The following is a 22,163-nucleotide window of genomic DNA, read 5'->3' on the forward strand; positions in this document are numbered from 1 at the left end:
TAATGAAGAAACAGACTAATATGGGCTAAGATAATGACGATTTGTAAGGAAAGCTCATGTGTCAAGGACAATAATATCCATATTACTAAAGAAAGAAGACTGTGTGTGTTTTATTGTATGTCTCATTACACTTAGAGACACTGATTGCAGTAATACTCATCCAAACTTGCAGCTGATGTGAGTAACAGTCTGCAGCTGTAGTCTGAAGACTTGCTAAAAGCAGGGGAAACTCCACATTTACAGACCAGGCCATCAGCAGACATAATGTATCTCACGTTTGTGCAGCTGGTTAAGTTGTATCATGGCTGACTAAATGAGGACTCTTTTCCTCCCCGTCTGGGAGTTATCCGATTGTCCCAGAGTAAACATGAAAACTGGAGCACATGCCCTGGAAGTTGAGGTTAGGGGAAGTAAACGCATTAATGTGCCAGTCATGTCAACAGCATTAGTGCTTGAACACCTCTAATCATGAGGTTAGTGTTCACACACCTTTTTCCAAACATATGTGCGTGTGTGGATTATGGGGGCTAGCGGCAGTAATCCCCGGACCACATGGACGTCAGAGGCAATCCAATTTACGGTACGACACTACTTAACTCTTACAGATACAACCTGCTATACTGTATATAAGTCAAGATTTAAACAGGAGAGGTTGGCTTGTTTAGGATTTGACTTGTTTCTTACAAGTAGACAAGACTGTGAAGCTACAGCCCCGCTAATTACTAACTGAGGCTGTAATTGGGAACAGCGGTGACTTGAGCAAACTGTTAATGCCAGCATGGCCTGCTTAACCCTTATATATGATCCTGCGATTCTTGCATGATCTTGTAATATCGCAACAATGATGCTGCCATGCAAGGTAATGGCATGCTCACAATTGCAATGCCAACATGCTGATGATTAGCAGGTATAACGTTTACGATGTTCAACATTTAATTTTAGCATGTTAGCATGCCAGCTAACACTAAATGGTAAATCTGAGGCACATGGGAATATCATTAGTTTTGAAGGGATTTGATCATTACCCAGAAGTATTGGACAAATAAAAAAATTTGACACGATGATGCTACATTAAAAAGGAGGAGGATCACCAAAGTTATTACAATTCATCCTGTGGGAATCATGAATGTCCATCCAATAGTTGAGATTTTTCAGCTTGGACCCACAGACCGGCACTGCCATCCCTTGAGCCACGCCGCTAGCATGCCTTACATACTTACACAAAGCATCACCAAGTTTCAATAACTAATTCCCTAGACCTTTGTCAGCAGTTTCCAACTTGCACAGGCTGATGCAATAAACCAGAACTTCAGGGGCATCTGTTTCTAGGACAATGGAGCTCTGTGTATTCAAATGTGATGGCACCCATTACCGTGCAAATATAACAACCTAGTGGAGGGTGACTCTCCTAATCAACCACCACACCGCATTGTCATTCATTTATGCATTAACAGATGGAGAAGGTGACTGTTATGCACTCTTGTGAACACCAGACAAGTGTTGTCATTCTCTGGAGAGAAACACCAGCTGCCAATCAAAACACTCAGTGAAGTTCTCCTTTATTCCAAATGCAGGACCATGTCAGCCACATAAAACATGCATAAGTTGTGCTTGTCATTTTCTATCTCTACATTATAGATATTTAATACATAAATGATTCTATCCATACAAAATATAAAAATATGTGAGGCCTCATTTACAACCATATTTACATGGACTTCCTTAATTTAAGTGAAATTATTAATTCATTTATCTATGTACATACTATGAACTAAAATACAATAGTACAGTATATTGTATATCTAAATCACATTGCATGAAAAAGCTAAACTGTACCAAATTGACTACGTCGCACACTTGTTTGCTGCATGGAAATTAAGTTATGATAAAAAGAAACTAAATTGCACATCAGCTTTTAAAAATGTTGTGACTTGATAAAACTGCACACATAACTGTTAGCCTTAATACTCAGGAGATATTCCGAAACATTAACATGAACAAACATGCAAACACTGCTGCTTTTCACTGTTTACCGACTGTAATTCATCACTGACGTTCAATTACATGATATTCAACACTCAACAACACTGAATAAATGGACTGTGAGTTTTATTTATTTTTACGTTCCAGATGGAAGATGTTAGTGTACACAAGCTGGAAAAATAAAAAATAAAAAATAAAAGAGTCATTTCCTTTACCAGATGTTAGGAGATAATGCAGTTCTTGCTTTTTCTGCGTTTGCGGGTGTGTAACTGCCCACTGCGGTTGGGTCCTCCGATACCTGTGTTGTTGTACTTATGGATGAGCTCCTGGTTGCTGAGGTAGCGCAGCTGGATGGGTCTGGGGATTGGCTCGCCCAAGAAGTAACCTTCATCCTCTGATTCGGAGGACGAAGAGCAGGTGGAGCACCAGCCATCGTCATCATAATCATCCCAAGAGTATTGGTTCAAGCCAGTGCGCCGGCTGGCCCCAGGGTTCTGAAGAGTCAGGTCTGAAGTGGTTCTGGGACATGGCCTGAAGGGTTGGGGCTGGTACCTTCCCCCTCTTCCTCCTCCTACTACTCCGAACTGATCCCTGGCGCTCCTTGGCGGCGGGAAACGATCGTAATCCTCACAGACACGCAGCTGGGATCTTTCTTGAGGTCTGACTCTTCGCTCTGCTACCAAGTTGAGAGCGTTTTCGGAACGAGACCGGCGGGATCTACGGGAGCGGTGGTGGTGGTGCCGGCGCCTCTGAGGAGTCTCCTCCGGAGCATCTATCCGGATACTGGCGCCCCTTCCACCTCCACCTCCACCCACCCTGCGCTCACTAATGGGTGGCAGGCGGGCAGCGTTGGCGCTGCTCACCAAACTCACCCTATCCTCTTCTTGGAATGTGAAGCCAGGCGGTAAATGAGTCATACTCATGCCAGGGGGGTCGCAGTACTGTACCTGGTACTGGGAGGACCTGTGAGGATCCATTTCCATGTAGGGCTGACTGGCGGTGAGGCTGTGAATAGACTCAGAGCTACGAAACTGCACTGAGGAGTTCAGGGTGCCCATATTACTTTTCTCCGACACGTTCATTCCAGAGTCTTTGCTCAGGTCCGGCATCGAGAAACGAGAAAGGTGCTCCTGACGCTTTCCTCCTCCATCTGCTGAGTTGCCTGTAGGGAAAGAAAAATAATTGGTGTCATCTTTGCAGTTTATTCAATGTCATCCCATTAAATTGAAGCAGTACTTTTGTCAAGTTGAATTTCACTTTACGTAAAGTAAAGTAAACAAGTTGTAATGTATACTTCTAACAATACAAGCACTATTGTATGACAAAAACACACAACTTCCCTTTGTCGCGCTAACATGGTGCCAAACCAGCAACACTACCAAACCCACCTGTTGCATTGGACAGGGCCAGGGACTCCATGGATCCTCTGGGGGTCTGCTCCAGAGGAGTCAGTTGCTCTGTGAAGTTAAGTGCATTGATGGGGTTCCTGCTTCTTGCCACCTGGGTTGCTGCTGGAGGCCCCGCCTCTCTGTCCCTGTCCCTCTGAAAGCCATGCAAACTGATGGAGCGCTTGTCAGAGGAGAAGCCGTTGTGGTGCTGAGAACAATGGGACACCTCTGTGAAGCTCTTTTGGGTCCGCAGTTTGGGTGGATTGTACTCCTCTGGAGCTGGCTGTTGGAACCACATCTCATTCAGAGAGTGGCCCTTCACGGCTGAGATGGGTGGTCTCTTTAAACCTCCGTTCTCCTTGATCCTGTGATCTTGCTGTTGATTATTCTGTCCAGAGCAGGTGGGGTTATAGGCCATCCTGACATTGCACTGGCTAAGGAGCTGGAGAGGGGTGGGGTTGGAAGTTGGATCTGATTGGGATTCATAATTATAGACATCACCTGCTTGCTCTTGGCTCTGCCAGGCAGGTGGCTCGCGTGTCAAACTGGGTGTTTGGCTGGATAGACTCAGAAGATCCATTTGTAAAGAAAGTGGGTCCACCTCCCCTGAAAATCTTTCAGTCTGAACTCCACCCCCTCCTCCACTCTTCCCTGCCTTGGAGCTGCGTCTGGACTCTCTGGTGGAGCGAGCGCTTTGGAAGGCCGAATCAGAGGAGTCCGAGCCATTGGGCTCCTCCCCCAGACTGCAGGAGCGTGAGCAGAAGATTTGGCCCTGCTTGGGCAGGAAAGGCCGACCCAGGAGAGAGCGTTTACAGCGGGCGCAGCAAAAGCAGCCCTCTGTGGCGTGCCAGTGCTGCCCATCATACGTCATCTGGCCTTGGTCTATGCCTGCAGAAAAGATACACATGGATTTATACAAAAATAAGATCATGGGACTTAAAATGCACAAATAAATACAAAGCACCATGTCTTTATCAAAGAGTTGAAATGAAAAATGGTAATGTCTTTATTTAAAATACTGGTTATGTGAAAATAGCGGCATTTTACAAGTTGCTTGTTGAGTGAGAAAATAAAACTGGAGGCTGTAACGTAACTGCGCCTGGGGCAAACTCATTATGGTGCTTTCCCAGCATTGTATAAACACATAGCATTTTGAGTAGGACTGCAGTTGTTGAAGGGGGAAAGAAAAAGCAGCTATTTGCTAATGGCTGCCATCTGGTTCAAGCATGTTTGCTGGTGGTTTCAATTTATAATCAGTTGTGCTTTTTAGCCAAATACTTTTGTATATCCTGTCTAACAAATAATTACAGAGCGGATTTGTTGAGAGGTATGTGCCAAAATCACACCTGGGCATCCTGACACACACACACACAAGTTTCTCCTCTCAGTGGGTTTGCCTCTAACACCACAAGTTGCAAGATGTTTAAATTTGTATTTAACTGACGCTTGGTGCATGCGTCTGTGATAAAAACAGATCCTGAGGGTGAAAAGTCACTTGACAGTCATGCCTTTGCCCCAGGTTGGTTTCATGCTGCATAATGATATATACATGTTTCGCTGTGTCCCTCTGTTATGTGCCCATGCCTAAAATGCCTGACCATGACATCATTCAATGACTAACTGCTAAAAACCAGGCCACATCTTCCTACTGTAGCTCTTTCCCCTCTGTGTTACTCTATGCAAAAAAATTAGGTTACTCTTTCATCCTCAAAGAAAAACTGCAACCCAATAACCTTTCACTTGTTTTTTTTCCCCCATGTATCCATGTATTTAGCATTATATTTTTTTTCTGCAAGTGTCCCTTTTGACCTATTGGAGATTAATGCAGTTTTATATTAAAAGTGATAGATGCAGGTAGCATACCAATATGTTCCCCGCAGGAGTCGCAGTACTCTGCGTAGAGGGACTCGAAGCAGGAGCAGCAGTAGGGCCGACCCTCCTTCATGATGTAGCGCTGGCCCCCCAGCACAGTATCGCACTCGAAACAGCAGAAGTGCTTCATGTGCCAGTGACGCCCCTCTGCCTCAGTGCACTCATCCGCAAGAATGATCTAAGAAGGGACAGATAAGAAAGAGTATCGTTTATCACAGGTCCTCAGAGGTAGAACCTCAGTTGGGTTATTACTGCCCACTGAATGATGGGACAAAGGCTCGGCTCGCCCTTTCTCCCCCTCCATGCACACAGTTTACTCCTCTGCAGCTTAGCAATCTTAGATCCTCCTCTTTGTCACTGACTTGTTTAGGAGGCTAATGTGTGTGGGGACTTGGTGAAATCTAGATGGTGCATTTACTTTTAATTACACTGCTGTTAAAACACCGGGGTGCTTTTTAAGTACTTGTCCCCATTTGCAGAGAGTGTAACTCAGTGCTAATGGTTGGGAGATCAGGATATTGAGAGCCGACCCCATTAGACCAGAAAAACCCTTGCATGTGTGAAACTGTGACAGTGTGTATGGAAGCCTGTGAGTATCATATGACAGCAGTTTGGCGTTATGGTCATGTATTTTTGCAAAATTTGTGCCTGTAAACACTTCATAAAAAGCTCTACAGACACCGTCCCACATTACAGACAGTATATTCAAGTAAGTGATACAGTATGTGCGTCTGTGAACACATGATCGTCCATGTGCAGGCATGTGTGCGTGTTTGCATGTAAACGGTGTCTACCTCATCGCAGGCGGTGCAGCGAGGCTTCAGCCTCTCGGCGTGGTGCCGGCCGCAGTAGATCTTCCCGTCCTGGTAGAAGTAGATGAGGTCCACCAGAAGCTCGTTGCACATGCTGCACACAAAGCAGGCTGGATGCCAACACACGCTGTGACCTGCCCGTGATGCAAATACGGCAATGTCTCCGCCATTTATCTGGCCTCCGCACTAAAAAGAGGTGGAGGAAGAGGAAGAAGAGAGTTTTTGAGTAAATGGTTGCAGCCACGCAACTTTTGTCGGTACTCGTCACTACTTAGATCCGCTTTTTTTTCTCCAATACCAATTTCGATATGTAAACTCAAAGTAGTGGCTGATACCGAGCAAGTTTTTGTCGTTCTATACACCCGAGCACCCAGTGGCCAAGTGGTGGACTTCTCATGCTCCCTAGGTTTCCTGTCTGCCTATTACACTGTTAATGTCCAATAAAAGGCAAAATGCCTAAAACACCAATATTCTTGAAAAATGCTTGTGGAATTTCTCTTACTTTCTTTGTTATTAACATTTCCTTATGACCGTGACTGAGAACCTAAATAATCTAAGGTAATGGACACTTGTCCAGAGTGACTCCCCCCCCCCCTTGTACAATCATTGCAAAAGAAAAAAGGCAGTAAAACGATTCATAAATATTTGACAGTTCCAAATCCAAAACTATTCATTCAAGTCTTGAAGATCAGTATCAATAAATTATTTTCTTCCCTATCACGTGAGCGAGGGGTCAGCATGAAGTCAGCCAACTCGTCCAGAGATGATGGGCTCAACATGGTAAACATCTAAAGGAACCCTTAAAACACAATTTCCTAAAGCCTGAGGTCATGTCTTCATATTGCTTGTTTTGTCCAACAGTCCAAAACCCCAAAGATATTCCATTCACTATCACATAAGACTAAGAAAAGCAGCACATCTTTACAAATGAAAAGCTGGGACATGGGAATGTTTAAAAAGACAAATCGATCAATAAATGGTTTCAGCACTACAGCAGATCCCCAACAGTTTTCCAAGAAGTTCAAGAGCCCATTTCATGGGATCTTTAACAAAGTCAGTATTGGTGCTGATACAGATTGGTTGCATCTTTGTCTTTAACACAATTTGGCATGACAACTTGAGAGCATGAGGGTGTGTTTACATGTGTGACAGGGGAATACAAGCACACAGACAAAGAGAGGGAGTTAAAATGCTGCTGGAAGACATTGGTGTGGCAATAGGGGAGAAATAAAAATTGAGGGATATATGGGAGGATAAAAAGGAGAGCAAGATTGGCGTGGAGGTGCAAAGGTAAGAAGAAAGCTAAACAAGGAGGGAGTGCACAGGGTAAGGTCGGTTAGGCAAAGTAGATTTAGAGGGGTTGGAAGACGGAGACGGAGCAAGAGTTACAATCAGGTTATCTAACTGGCACATAGGCTACTGCTGCAAGGAGGCCAAAGGGGGGGGGGGAATTCAATCAATACACACTCTCCCAACAATCTGCTCCCTTGTGTGTATGTATGTGTGTGTGTGTGTGTGTATGCTGAGTGAATGAGAAACACAAGCTTTAAAGCATCTATACACCTGAGGCACCAACACAACAGAGAGTAGCTCCGTTTTGCTTGAGCTTGTTGTGCACACACACACACACACACACACACACACACACACACACACACACACACACACACACACACACACACACACACACACACACACACACACACACACACACACACACACACACACACACACACACACACACACACACACACACACACGGCTAGCGGATTCTGAAGTGCGCTAGTTTGTTGTTAAAAGAACACACTCCATTGCACTCTGTAGTCCACCGGAAGAATAAATGTAGACAATACATTAAATATTTGATGGGACATTGGGTAATACTATGAAATGTTTTCAGAGGGATAACTTGGTTAATAACACGTAATACCTCGGAGAACTTGGTTCTCCGAGGTATTACGTGTTATTAAGGTAAAAAGTGTAATTGGTAGACAGCTGCTATGGTGGGGAGAATGAGACGCAACACACACGTGCAAGATGTGATATAAGATCCTCTTAAGAACAACACCTTGAGGTGAGACTGACAAGGCCACAACGTTGTGATAAAAGTGGGCGACTGTACGTCTCTGCCCTTTATATATGTCAACATAAAGCACCTCTCGTACATCATCACAAAGACCTGAAATGCCAGCGGGCTGTTCAGTATGTCTGTCGCAATATTTAATGCTTTCATTCCATCTGCCACACGGCGCACCTTTGACCTAACTGCACTTCATTCTCCCTTGTCACGCAACGCAGAAATGACATTTAGATCATCTCGTCATGTCTCTTGACTTCTGGGGAAACGACACAAAAATGTAGGTTTCGGATATTTCTGTACCATACCTGTTCGCAGATCGCCCCCGTCATCGTCACGGGGAACGGCCGGACGTTGCCGCGGCCCAGGTTCTCCCGTTTTCGTTGGTTACTGAAGAGCTTTAGTTCTCGCTTCTCCTCGTCGTCCAAACCGTTACAGTAGCGTACCTACACACACACACACACACACACACACACACACACACACACACACACACACACACACACACACACACACACACACACACACACACACACACACACACACACACACACACACACACACACACACACACACACACACACACACACACACACACACACACACACACACACACACACACACACACACACACCACGTCAACATACATTTGTAAAGTGGGATGTGTTACGCAGACGCATAGAGTTAAAAAGGTGGTTGCCTGTTTCTTTAAATCAATATAGCACCGTTAAACTAGTCAAACTTTGGTACTGTACCAAATTGTTGGTTTATTAATGTAAAAAAAAAAAAAAAAAAAAAAAAAAAAAAAGCTACACATTTTTTCATTCCTGCCCATTAAGACACTATTATTTCCTGTTTTCTGTCTCCTTCCTCTTATCTCTGTATTGCCCTGAAGGAGGGGATGGAGGGAGGGCTAGATATATGGATGGATGGAGAGGGTTGGGGAGGGGGTCAGTTTGGACTCTCACCTCATTGTCGTGGGGCGGGAGCTGCTGGAGCAGCTGTTTGATTCGGTATTTCTCTCCTGGGCTGTTCACATAAGGCACCTTGTCCTCGGGCAGCGAGCTGTAGTACTGGTGAACCTGAGCACAAGACCGAGACAGAAAGAGGATGTGCGTGATGATAAAGAACAACAACAACATATCTGTAACATGTAGAGTAGCTGACAAACCCAAAATACACTGATCATTTCCATCATCAAATTAACTAACCCTAACCCTCAATTACTATTTCTGGTTAATTGATTTCATATTTTGTCTATGAAATGTCACAAAATAAGGAAAAATCCAAGAGCTCCCATACTTTCACTTTTCCAATTGCTTACTTTGTCTGTACAGCAGTAAAACAGCTCAACGGTCAGATACAGTTTATAATAAGACAAAGAGAAGCTACAAATCTTTCTTTAGATAAGCTGGAACCTACACATGTTTCACATTTTAACATGACAAGTTACACAAAACGGTTAGATGTCCATTTATCATTTCAGCACTTAAAAAAAAAAAAAAAAGAAAAAGGTAAAACTGTGTGGAGACAAAATTAACAGAATGTACAACCGGACACACACACACACACACACACACACACACACACACACACACACACACACACACACACACACACACACACACACACACACACACACACACACACACACACACACACACACACACACACACACACACACACACACACACACACACACACACACACACACACACACACACACACACACACACACACACTTTGATTTATGGCCCACCCGCGGAGACTTAATGGAACCGCACCTCTCCATCTTTGCACATTGACATGGGAATGTATCGCTGACCTGTCAAATGTGCACACACACGTGCACACACACACGTGATTAACACGAATAAATGTAGCAGTGTGTGTGCGTGCGACAGAGGGATTAATGCTTATCTGGCCATTCCAAATTGCTTTGGACAATCTTTACATTACAGCTGCAGACAATGAGTGTCATCTCTATGTTATTTATTGCGGTCCTTTTTTATGACACTATAACAGGGGCCGGGGTATAACAGAGGTCAGCCAGTCATATATGAATGTGATTGGAGGGGGGAGTAGGAGAGGTGTGGAGAGGAAAATAAAGACATGATGAAAATTATAGATGGATTAAGAGAGTGAAAGTAGAAGAAGAATCAAGATAATGTTTGATCAAATGTAAGAAACAAAAGCAATACCGAAGAACACACAATGAGGACTTGGAATGTAAAGAGAAACAACACGATCGATACCTGCTGACTAGGTCACGCCAATCTTAATGCCTCATCTGTCTACCCAATGGATCTACTGCCTAGAAGCCATTAGCTTCGTCCTTGGCAATAACAGAGTTACACAAAACACTAAACAAATTAATGTGAATAACGCAGACACACATTGGTATGTAGAGACCAAAATGAAAATATATTGCTTTTAAAAACATATTTTTAAGTTTTCTTGTCCTGATGCTGTAGTGCCAGAGTCTAAATGCATGTTTGTTGTTGGGATGAATTTACAGCAGGAACCTCTTGTTGTAAGTGTAACCTATTTCCTTCTGCTCTGCTTTTGTTGGCTTCCTACGGTGTTGGCGAGGAATGCCGGATCCGTGTCCAGCAGCATGGATCTGGACGCCGGGCGGATCTCAGGATGGTCCATGAAAGACTGACTGTGGTCAAGCACTGATAAAACACACAACGTGCTTGTGCTTACAGACACACACAGACACACACACACACGTTACAATCTAGAGGTGAAAGGATTGTTGCCTCAAGGAACAGATCTAAAGACAGATACACACAGACACGCACTTCGATGCACATAATGGCCACAGTTGGAGGAGTAGCGTGTGATAATAACCGTAATCGAAAGCAGACAGAACTAAAGACAGGGCGGAATTTCGAACTGTACTGAAAGGAGTGTTTTTAAAAAGCTAAAGCAAATGGTAGGACTTTGCATCTGAGTGACAAGAGCGCACGCTTCACACAGCTGGTTTCCATTGCTGTTAATGGCCAGACAGTTGGAGGAAAAGACATTTTCTTAACAAGCCACTTCACAGTGGTTAGTGGACACATAAGATATTATATTGTAGAGAAAACACTGGTAGTTACAGCCAAACGTGGTGGGAAAGATGGTGCTTTCATAGTGAAGTGAGCAGATTTAACGACTGTGTTTTCGTTCGCTGTCCTTCTCTTCTAATGTCTTTGCTGAAATGTGCAAGTGCCCACAGCTCAACACTGTAGTCAGCAGCATAGTTGTGGGAGCAAATTTAATGAGTTTGAAAGTTAAAAAGGCCTGAGATGGGTTAATTAAGCACGAAATATAAGCTATACTCAATATACTAAGAGTCTACAGCCATGCAAGCAGCTCTGTGAGGTTGTATGGGGACAGCGGTGCTCACAGTTACACGATGATGTGCTGATGTTTAGCAGGTACAATGTTTACCATTGTCACCATCTTGTGCTATGTTCCAAATCACATACTTTTTCTATTTAATGTTAGTACGTACTGCATCTGCCCTTACAAGGTACAGTGTGCATACAATTGGGGCATAATACTTCGTCATAACACTGCGCCTTTGACCCTCTTGCTCATAACAGTCATCAGGCTGTCATCTGTCTGTACTCTCTCTGCGGCTCAGTCAATGTGACATATCTTGCGCTGTGCAGAGAATTGTGGGTCAGAATAGCCAGAAAAGCAATGCTGGCTTGCATACTTCAAAATGTGACTGAATGCAGTAAGACATCCTGGAATTTTGGTCATACTGCATTTGACAGACTATGTATTGGGACATACTAAATCTGTTTCTGGCATACTAAATAGTATGGTAGTATGGGTTTTGGAATGCACCCTCGAGGGTAAAACACAAAAAACAAGCACTATTGTAATAGTCAGCTGTTTTTCAACGTTTGTACATGACAGTGCGGTCGGAAATGATGAGATATATAAACAATCTGACGGAAAACAATAATTATCAATATATAAATAAAAATCTAAAGTCTACACGTGCTACATTAGGGGGTTAAAAAACTAAATAGGACGTCACAGAAATGGGCCATGACACTCCCACCGCTAGGCTTGGGCATCGTTTGGATTTTAACGATTCTGATTCCAATTCTGATTCTTCTTTTCGATTCTTATCGATTCTGATTCTTTGAGGGGTGGAGTTGAAACGGGTCACATGCCTATTATTGATTAAATGGTGGTTTGCAGTTTTACAGCTTTTTCAATGTATAATAAAGCCAGACTAGAGCGCTGCGCTGAAAATTCATCCGATCCGTGACTCATAACCATGATTTGATCCGAACAGGGAGTTTTGTGATCCATTACACCCCTAATATCTATACAAACTTTCATGTCAGTACATCCATCAGATATTTTATTCTGGATTAGGGTCATGCTGCGAGCATGGCTAAAAATTAGTTGACAGATCGGACAATCATTTAGAGATGCGTAAAGCACTTTTTATAGCTATATCATTTATCTCCCATTCACAGCTGCTGGCTGTAATCAGGTAATGGGCTGACATTTGGCATGGTCCTTAAACTCAGATGGGAATCAGTCAGGTCCATTTGGAACAGGTCAAACTAGCCTCAGGTACCTTTCAGACGGGCTCTTTGTTGTCTGAAACTTAATCCACATCAGAACCTGGATTGAACTGAATTTCTATTCAAATATCCCACATGGGAGCAGTCTGAAAAAGCAGACTTCATGATTGAATGCAAATTAAAATCAGATCCTGATACATGCTGAATAGCGTATGCACATTAGAGTGCAGCTCTTGCTACGTTACTGTAAAACAAATAAAAACACCAGAGACAGGCCAATGCTGAGCAACATTCTTGGCCTTGACAAACTGTAACTTGGCAACAGTCAAGAATTTTATTTGAGAAGGATGGAGAGAGGAGAGCAAAAGAAGACAGTGGGAGAGAGAATGTTGGCAGGCCCTCCTAACACCGCAGCTCAATAACCTCTCCAACACACTCACTAATGACTGTGTGCGGTGATAAAGGTCTGTTTATACACACAACCCCACACACACACACACACACACACACACACACACACACACACACACACACACACACACACACACACACACACACACACACACACACACACACACACACACACACACCTCTAACTGAATGCCACTGTCCTGGTCTGAAATCTCTCGTTACAGAGTGGTGACTTTACACCACTGCTGGCTGAATAGCAGACTTATCACAGCCCCGGCTCCCTACGGGGAAACCTAAACCCACCGTTTAGATCCTGGAGATTAACTTTGTGTTTACCATCACCTTCTATTCTCACTCTGTCTTTACCTATTGCAAGGAAGGCCGGGTGTTGAAAAGCCCCACATCAGGCATACATCCGCTCCTCTGTAGGAGGTCACACAAGTTTCCACAGCTTGAATGCCTTGGACGTAAGGTTGGGAAAATTTAAATTTCTATAGCTAAGGACAGTCTTCATCTAGGCTATTAGAAGTGCTCTTAATTGTCACAATATTTTCCACAAAATACAAAAATAGCTAGTTAATTTCAAGATTGTTTATAGTGCGGTGCTGATGCAATACTGCACAGTCCAGTTTCCATTATGGTCTGACTGTTCCTGAGGTCATACCCCCACTAGACATGAACCTAATTGACTTCAGGGTTAGACGCGTGACCCTTGAGGGGGATGAAAAATAGCTGCGCTCAGTCGTCGGTGGTGAAAACTAGGAGCCATACCAACATTGTACTGGCCTGTTCATTGCTTCCAGCTCATCAACAACATGAAACCAGCTTCCATAAACGCTTCTATTGTCCCATAAAACTGGAAACCCTCCCACACGTGCACACCTACGGTTCAATTGAGCACTTTCTAAATAGGATTTTCTTCAACATGCATGGGACCTTTAATGAGTTTGTGAATTACTCAGGCTTAGCTTTGTTGCCGTGAGAGCGATGAAACCTACTGTCAACATGTTTGCAGGCAAAAGGAATTGGAGATTAATTTGACTGACTGCTGGCGCCATATAATCCTTGTTATCCATTAGCCTGCAGAAGGAGCAGTCAGCACAATTGGTGAGCTATCATATAGTGAGGTGGAGCTCTAACTGAACAATTACAAAATATTGGCATGATGTGCAACACAAACTTTCATTAGGTTTACACTACTGGTATGTAAATGTATAAACTTGTACCCTCTGCTGTGTCCAAACTCAAATGTTTGATACATCAAACATGTCTCATGTATACATTTGAACTTCTTTTTTTAAAAGATTATTTTTTGGGCATTTTTAGGCCTTTATTGACAGGACAGCTGAAGAAACGAAAGGGGAGAGAGAGAGGGGGGAATGACATGCAGCAAAGGCCGGAGTCGAACCCTCTGCGTCGAGGAGTTAACCTCTTTATATGGGCGCCCGCTCTACCAACTGAGCCATCTGGGCACCCATGAAATCAGAGTTTTTTGATGAGTGTAATTGTAATGTGATCCCAGGACCATCATTGTCTTTTGATCCATTTCTGACATGCCAGTCTGTTGTTAACACCAGCAGCTGGACAACAAACAATTAGACGGCAGTGGTGCGGTCCAATGTGGCTCAGATAAGTGTAAGATGTTCTTAATACCTGCTCAGGTTTGAGTCCTGGTGGGACCCAGGCGTACTCCTCCAGGGCACAGCCCGAGTCGTCGTCAGAGGTGGAGTTCCTCTGGAAGTCGTACATCAGCTTGGTGACCGTCTTCTCCATCTCTACTGGCATGGCTGTTACAGCATGCTCCTCACGGCGACACTTACAGTGCACACAGATCTTCCTACACCACGGCGTGACAAAAACAGACAAAGAGCATCTGTTAAGCCAATGTCGTATGAAGACTAAACTTTGCTTCAAAAATAAAGATTTAATTCAATAAGAGACTCACATTAGAAATGAAGGCAAAAGTTATTTGACCTCCTAAATTACGCTGTTGAAAAGTGTGATTTGTGCTTTGCAAATAACTTTCGTACACTTTAACTCTTTATACCCCAGAATACACCACCATTAGGGTAAAAACAACCTCTCGGTTTAATAAATCACAGTGTAAACAGAAATACATTCGGGGAGGTAGAGTTTCAACAGAAACAAGACGTCATGCTGCAGTTGCTGTTTGGGACTCTGAAGCCTGCCATTAATCACCGAAAATAAAAATAACTTAAATTGCTTTTTTCCCCAAAAAGGTAACCTCAGACAACTAGTAACTTGTAAAAAAAGGAAACTCTGTCACCCAACCTACTCGTCTGTAGCCACAGTAAAAGCCCCCTCAAAACTTTTGTCAAGCTCTCGATTTTTGTTCAAAACCACATGGAGTCTTTTTGCAGACCCTCTACTCGTAAAGGATGTTTCCACACAGTTTAAAAAGGTCAAGGCTTCCCACTGCAGCTCTCACAGTAAAATGTGGGTACTACAAATACAACACTCAACAATCCTCTCGGGTGCCAAGAACAAGGACATAATCACAAACAGACTATGGATATTAGCAGAATACAGCCAATGACCGTGATGGAAAGCAGCACTGTACGCATGCACGGACTACTATTCTGAAGTGTTGTCTTACAAAATATTGGAATTAAAGGTCCCATGACATGGTGCTCTTTGGATGCTCTTATATAGACCTTAGTGGTCCCCTAATACTGTATCTAAAGTCTTGGTGCAAAATTACAGCCACTAGAGCCAGTCCCACAATGAGCTTTCCTTAGTATGTGCCATTTCTGTGTCTGTAGCTATTGAGGAGGAGAGGGGGGGGAAAGGGGAGGGTGGAGGTGTGGCCTTGACCAACTGCCACTTTGCTCGTTTGAAAGCCATGATGTCTCTATCATGGGTGGGCCAAATATTCTGGGCGGGCAAAGCAGAGAAAGGGGAGGTAACCTTGCTCATAAGGAGAAGATTCCAGATCGGCCCATCTGAGCTTTCATTTTCTCAAAGGCAGAGCAGGATACCCAGGGCTCAGTTTACACCTATCGCCATTTCTAGCCACTGGGGGGGACCATAGGCAGCCTGGGGGAACGCATATTAATGTTAAAAAACCTCATAAAGTGACATTTTCTTTAAGAGACAGAAATGATTCGAAAACTTGAAAATGGCGCAGATAGCAGAAGAGGATGTGGGTTAAATACCTGAGAGCATGGATTAAAAATAAAATATAGGCCACCTTCACCAGGTCTGTACTTGGCTCCAAAGGGAGAAGACACTGCATACATACCGATTCCCGTGTCCTTGACAGCTCTAAGCCCCTGAATGGAGATGTAAACTCTGGGTGGCCAGAAGGTTGCATCCCACTAAACCTTGCTCTCCCTTAAGTGGCCAAACCAGGGAGACAATCCCATTACTTTCCCAGACGGACACATGCCTGTCTGACTGACGGACTGACAGCCCTACGGAAGAGCTTAAGGACAATCAGGACACTGTTTGACAGACTGACAGCTTGGTCAGCTGAGGATCTGGTAGTATAAAGCGCTTGGAGTGCAGACAGCACCATGTGGAGAGCTGGCCAAGTCTCACCATGTCTGTCGTTCAAAGGGGCACTTCTTGCCCAAGGGTTGAGTCTTGGTTAACAAAGCACTTCAGTCTACTTGGCTTAGCACTGATGGATTTTGTTGATAGAATGGACACTGGAAAGACGTGTAGCTCTCCCAGTAAAACATCCCATTGACATACCACAACATATGACATGTAATCCTTAGAAAGAAAACTCACACAATATACAGGTCTTAAGTTTGAAGAATTCTCCATCACCACTTGAGATTTATCGCCATCTGTGAGGAGCCTAACTGCCTATAACTGTCAGCTCCAGCTTTCAACACCGCCCTAAGCAGATAGGCAGACACCCTGCAATTTCTGCAGTGGGCAAGTCACAAGCTTTACAAACTAACTCCATCAATATTACACATGAAGTGGCCAGATATCGTCGGCATTAATATTAATGTTATGATAAACAGAGCAGCGATGCAGCTCAGGCAGACAAAATCATCAAGCAGCTGTCAAGCAGGCCGACTCTTTAGAAAATCCCCGTCCCAGCGGCATGAAGCTATAGACAGGGGCGACGCAGCGTGCCTCATTACAACCCAGCACCTTCACCATCATTACTAATTTAAGGAGGATTAACTGGCTGACACACAGAAATGTGTGCATCTCTAAGAACACACACTCGCAGCGAGGATGATGAGTGTAATTGAAAGACAAAGACACCGAAAGGGGAAGACAAACAAGCATTAAGCACGTATGGACACCCTTTCCAGTCTTATGACACACTGCCAGGTGGTTAGCAGTTATTTCTGCCTTGGGGTGAGGAGGGACTCTTGGCGATAAGAGTATACAAATAGCCAGAGCTGAAGGAAAGCATTTCACACTGCATTCCTTCTGAGAGGACACATTACAACTTCCCTGCCCCACGCTCCGCCTATGGTCTCAGTGGAGTTCAATTTGGAGGCAGAGAAGCTCGTGACCGTTGGAGAAACGCACCTATCCGACCCTAAATCTCTCAGTCCGGATGTGTGATGATGACCTTCCTCAAGTGATTCAACTCGAAAATATCGGATCTCCCCACATCAGCGCTGGCAGAGATGCTGTAGGCCTACAGCGGCCCGTTGCTCCTTCCATCCCCTTCTAGCCTCATGATTTACAACACGCTTCATGCACATGCCTGGGATTTCCCCTTCACTGAAACCTAATCCCCGAGCTTCCCCTTGTAATCTACGTGATTTCAATTAGGAGAGATTTTGGGTCTTTGGTAATACAAGTCAAGTGCATCGCTGTCGCCTCATAAATGACTGAGAGGTAAAGAGAAGGGAAGTTAATAAGGCTTCAAACATGACTGGGCTTTCACCCCCTGGGAGATGTAAACGCTGATGTATCATTGGTCAGGTGGAGTGTGACGTTTGTTCAACACCCGGGGGGTATTGTTTTTGGACAATAATCCCCGTGACCATGATGTCAGAGAATGATTCACCGTTTTGAGTTAATTATCATTGTCTTGCTCCTCTACATTAGCCCTGTAACCCAGGTAACGGGTGGTTTTAATACGTAACTAGTCTGCCTGGAGTCTGATAGGCACACCTCTAAAAGTTACATAAGACTCTGTTCAATTGCGTTAGATCACTGCTGCAAGATCTTCAGCAAGCATGGTCTCAAGTTTGGTCCGAAAAAGCCATGTTGTTGTCTCTAGGATCAACTCTACCATCTTAGTAAATGTGCTTCAAAGCAAAGCAAAAGTTGACTCAAAATGATCTCTGCAAGGCAAAAAAAAAAAAAAAAAAAAAAAATAGGACTAGGATTGGAACTATAATTCCTTAGGAGACGCTTTACAACCCAAGCTTAGAAAACCCTCTGATTCAACTGTATCCAAGAGCCAGTGGAGGGAGTATAGCCTTGGAGGGTTTGAAGCTGAAGTCTCATTCCACTCTAATTCCTGAGCAGCTCCCAAAACCGCTGCAGCTTTTCCATGGCATCACTCTAGATGGCCAGATTAAAATCCCATCTTTAAATGGCAGCTCTGCGCAAAAACTGAGGTTAGATGACAAGAGAGGAGAGCTCAGAGGAGAGAACAGCTGGGTGCACACTGCAGCCAAGCATGGGCTTCTTTTTTTTCCTGCCTCTGCTTTTGTTTTCTCTGAAAGTGGGGGAAGACGACGACGACAGACTCTTTTCTCTTTAACTGCCTTTTGTTTGGTGAATGCGACATTTCCGTTGTCCAGTGTTTTGAAACAGCGGTTGGAATTTTCAGGATTCAACGATTAGCCCCACTTGCACAAATTACCAATATACAAATAAAGGTCTTTTTATGTACACTGGGCTGCATGTTGACATCAGAGCCATTAGGAGCCAATCACAGTTGAACATGACTGGAGGTGTTCCCGACAAGAATTAGGCTCGACAAAGACTTTTTCCATTAGTGGCTAATTAGTAAGAACCAGATGCAGCGTGTTGCCAAGGACAGAGATTAGGCCTGCATCCACCTGTCATAACAAATTATAAAGAGCCAAAGTCATGCGCTCTTTTCAACTAGCCTTTAGACCACTAGCCTCAACCTGATGAGGAGTTTCCTAGAGTAATGGACAGCAACATAGGCATCTTTGCATTTTTTTTTTATCTAAACATGACCATTTCATTAGCATTCAACAATAAACGCTCCCGTGAGACACTCCACCAATTGTGCACATTACTCAAATTGGTCCAGAAACTTACATTTTTCAACAGAAAGCCCGCGTTATAAACTAGAGGTGTGGGGTTCAAGAAAAGTGGGGCAGTGGAGGGTCTAATCACCGATACAATTGTGTATTATGGGAAATGTAGGAGCCAGTGTTTTTGGATCTTGGCCCACACTACAGACTTAAAAAGTTGGGATATCTCGTGCTCTGCTGCTTCAATTTCAATCAATGGACCCCCCGCCCCAACTTTATGAAAGTACAGTACAAAAACCGCTGGAGCACCCCTGTAATAGTGAACCTAAGACTCGTGCAAATTAATGACCGTTTCATCTTGGTTGAAATTATTTGCGTTGTCCAGTAAGGTAAATAACTATTTAACACGCAGCCTATAGTATCAATGTTTCAGGTTTTCATAAAGAGAAATATTTCAACGCCAAAATTATTGAGAGCCAAAAGCTAGTGGAACACAACCTAATGACGAATTTGGGCGAGACTTTCAACTGTATAATGTAACCTATAGTAACTGCAGGTATGCAATACACACAAAACACATGCACTACGAGGACAACAACATCAGGGCTAAATGGTCACAGTATTTTTTAAATTGTAGATCTATAAGAGACTGGGCTTTTTCTTCTATATTCTCTCACTCGGCTTTAAGAAGTGAATGGAGACTGGACCACATACACTCATTCACTGTTGACTTGTTCCATAAAGCTACTTTGGATGGTAACAGAGGGAGTCATGGAAGGGTCAGGCTTCCAAGACAATCTCAGTACAGACTTCAGACCATACTCAAACACTGGTAACACATTGCCAGGAATTTTATTGGGATATTATATTGAATTTTCTTTTTTGTCAGTGAAGAAAAGAGCACTAACCAATGCGGTGACCCCCCAAAAAAAAAAAAAAAAAAAAAAAAAAAAAATCAGTTGAGGATGTCAGAAATAATGTTGATCTGGCGTTTAGGCTCCTGTCAGTTCAGTTAATGTTTGGGCTGCTCTCAGACCCGAGGAGCCCAACGACACTGCAGCCAGCTGCTGAAGCCACATTATTCATTATCTCCCCGTCAGTCCATTCATGTGCTAATCCAGTGACCCTTTACACGGCCAAAAAGTAGCCATCTAAATGGCTCAATTAGCCTGCAGTCTTGTAATGTGTTAAAAACGATTACGCCACTTGATTCCGGTGCAGTTTGCAGCAAACTCCAGGAAATGATTAAAGCATTTTAACTAAGACTCTGAAAAAATAATAAGACTTGACTGGAGAAACATCATGAAGCAAGTTGATCTGGAGGGGGTGGGGGGGGGGGGGGCAAATTAAATATTTTACAGATGCTTGTTTATTTATCAGTTAATTTACTAAGCAATATATAATCCATATGGCACAGAGTCTGACTCTGCACAACAAAGACTTTCTGGCTGGAAAGCGCACAGTAGCTTGACCGTTGCGCCACAGGGGGTGGGGTGGGGGATATTTAAACGGTGAAAGCTACGGTGCGAGTCCGACAACTCCGCATCCAAATAACACCCGGTGTTGAGCAAAGTGACAAAGAAGAAGAAGGCAAAAACTTATTTTCAAAGCCCATGTTTTTTTTCCTTTTTCTTTTAGTGCTGTTGCTACTTTACGCACACATTCCAAAGAGAGAGTAAAAAGCTTAGTCAGAAACAAATTCGATTTCATACATTTAAAAAACACATGTGACTCAATTATCTCTTCCATTATGCTTTCGAAACCCCAACAAGTCGCCCGTCGCGCTATTATAAACGGCTCCAAACACAACATAAACACGATCAATAATCAGCTGCTCACCTTCTTACAAACTGCGACGGATGTCAGCCATAGCCCTGACGTCGGTGCTGGTTGTGGTGGTGCGGGTTTTAAAATGCGTCTCTCATTGCAGAATTTGTCATACAACTCCAACGCCACAGCTTTGCCACGCAAACACCCCACTCTTACCCGCTGTGCGGTGTCTGCACCCCTCTGCTACATGTACCCCCTCCGTTTAAACGCCTTTTGTCAACCCCCTGCTCTCCGCAAACACATTCAGGAGTTCATTGAGGAGAAAAGCGCAGACGGAGAGCCAACTTAAAGTGCGTAAAATCAGATCCCTGTTTAAAGATCCAAACGAGAGCGCAGATTCCGACGAAATATTTGAAAATCCAAATGAATAAGACAGAAATCTCTCTTGGAAGCAGGGTTAGGTTACTGCTGACGGCTCTAAATGAAGATCCGTGCGGAGTTTCGCCGCGTTAAAAGCACTGAGCGCTGGAGCTGCTCCACTCGCTGCTGACAGACCCACTGGACAGCAGCGCTTTAATCTTTAACCGGTGTCAAGAGCGTATTTATTACACGATCTCTTCCGGTATGCACTTTCAAAATAAAAGCATCGCTGTCAAAAGTTTTGGGACATATTTTGGTTTATAATTTAATCAAATATATGTACCCTTTGTGATTTAGATTTGTCTATCCCCGTACATGTATATGCAACATATAGGTACATATGTAGGCAATTCATGTTGTATTTATGTTAATGTAACTTCAATCATATATAATATTTGGGAAAACGTCGGGTTTTTCTTTTACCAAATTAAAAGACAGAATGCAATAGGAGTGTGTTACAAAGGGAAATAGCTCAGTGATAACTAAGCAGTCTTCTCAAATGAAGATGGAGATTGAACGCTCTGGAAAAAGCTACTGGGACCTTAAGATTTTACTTATGTAGGCCTATTTTGTAATTAAACTACCATGCACATGATCAATGATTTAAACTCAATAATTGAACTTTAAACACGTAGGCCTAATTATTGAGAAATCCGCAGCTAGTAATTAGCTTTTATTTATTTATTATCAAATTACTTCTTTATTGA

At 43.5% G+C, this 22,163-nt stretch overlaps 1 protein-coding gene across 2 annotated transcripts in view; it reads right to left on the minus strand.

Moving 5' to 3' along the window:
* Positions 1–1,542: 1,542 nt before the first annotated feature.
* Positions 1,543–22,163, minus strand: part of prickle2b (prickle homolog 2b) — a 93,165-nt gene continuing 72,544 nt past the window's right edge. Inside the window, exons 1-8 of one of the 2 annotated variants that reach the window (XM_028576981.1) lie at positions 21,106–21,594; positions 14,741–14,924; positions 9,101–9,214; positions 8,441–8,578; positions 6,038–6,241; positions 5,235–5,421; positions 3,372–4,259; positions 1,543–3,145 (exon numbers count right to left, since the gene is read on the minus strand). In XM_028576981.1, the coding sequence (XP_028432782.1) occupies positions 2,205–3,145; positions 3,372–4,259; positions 5,235–5,421; positions 6,038–6,241; positions 8,441–8,578; positions 9,101–9,214; positions 14,741–14,872 (2,604 nt within the window). In that variant the 5' untranslated portion in view covers positions 14,873–14,924; positions 21,106–21,594 and the 3' untranslated portion in view covers positions 1,543–2,204. Of the gene's footprint in view, positions 3,146–3,371; positions 4,260–5,234; positions 5,422–6,037; positions 6,242–8,440; positions 8,579–9,100; positions 9,215–14,740; positions 14,925–21,105; positions 21,595–22,163 lie in introns of those variants that run through there. The other variant, XM_028576980.1, reaches the window with a different exon arrangement.

This window comes from Perca flavescens, chromosome 4 (genome assembly GCF_004354835.1).
Source record: "Perca flavescens isolate YP-PL-M2 chromosome 4, PFLA_1.0, whole genome shotgun sequence".
Lineage (NCBI taxonomy): Eukaryota > Metazoa > Chordata > Actinopteri > Perciformes > Percidae > Perca > Perca flavescens.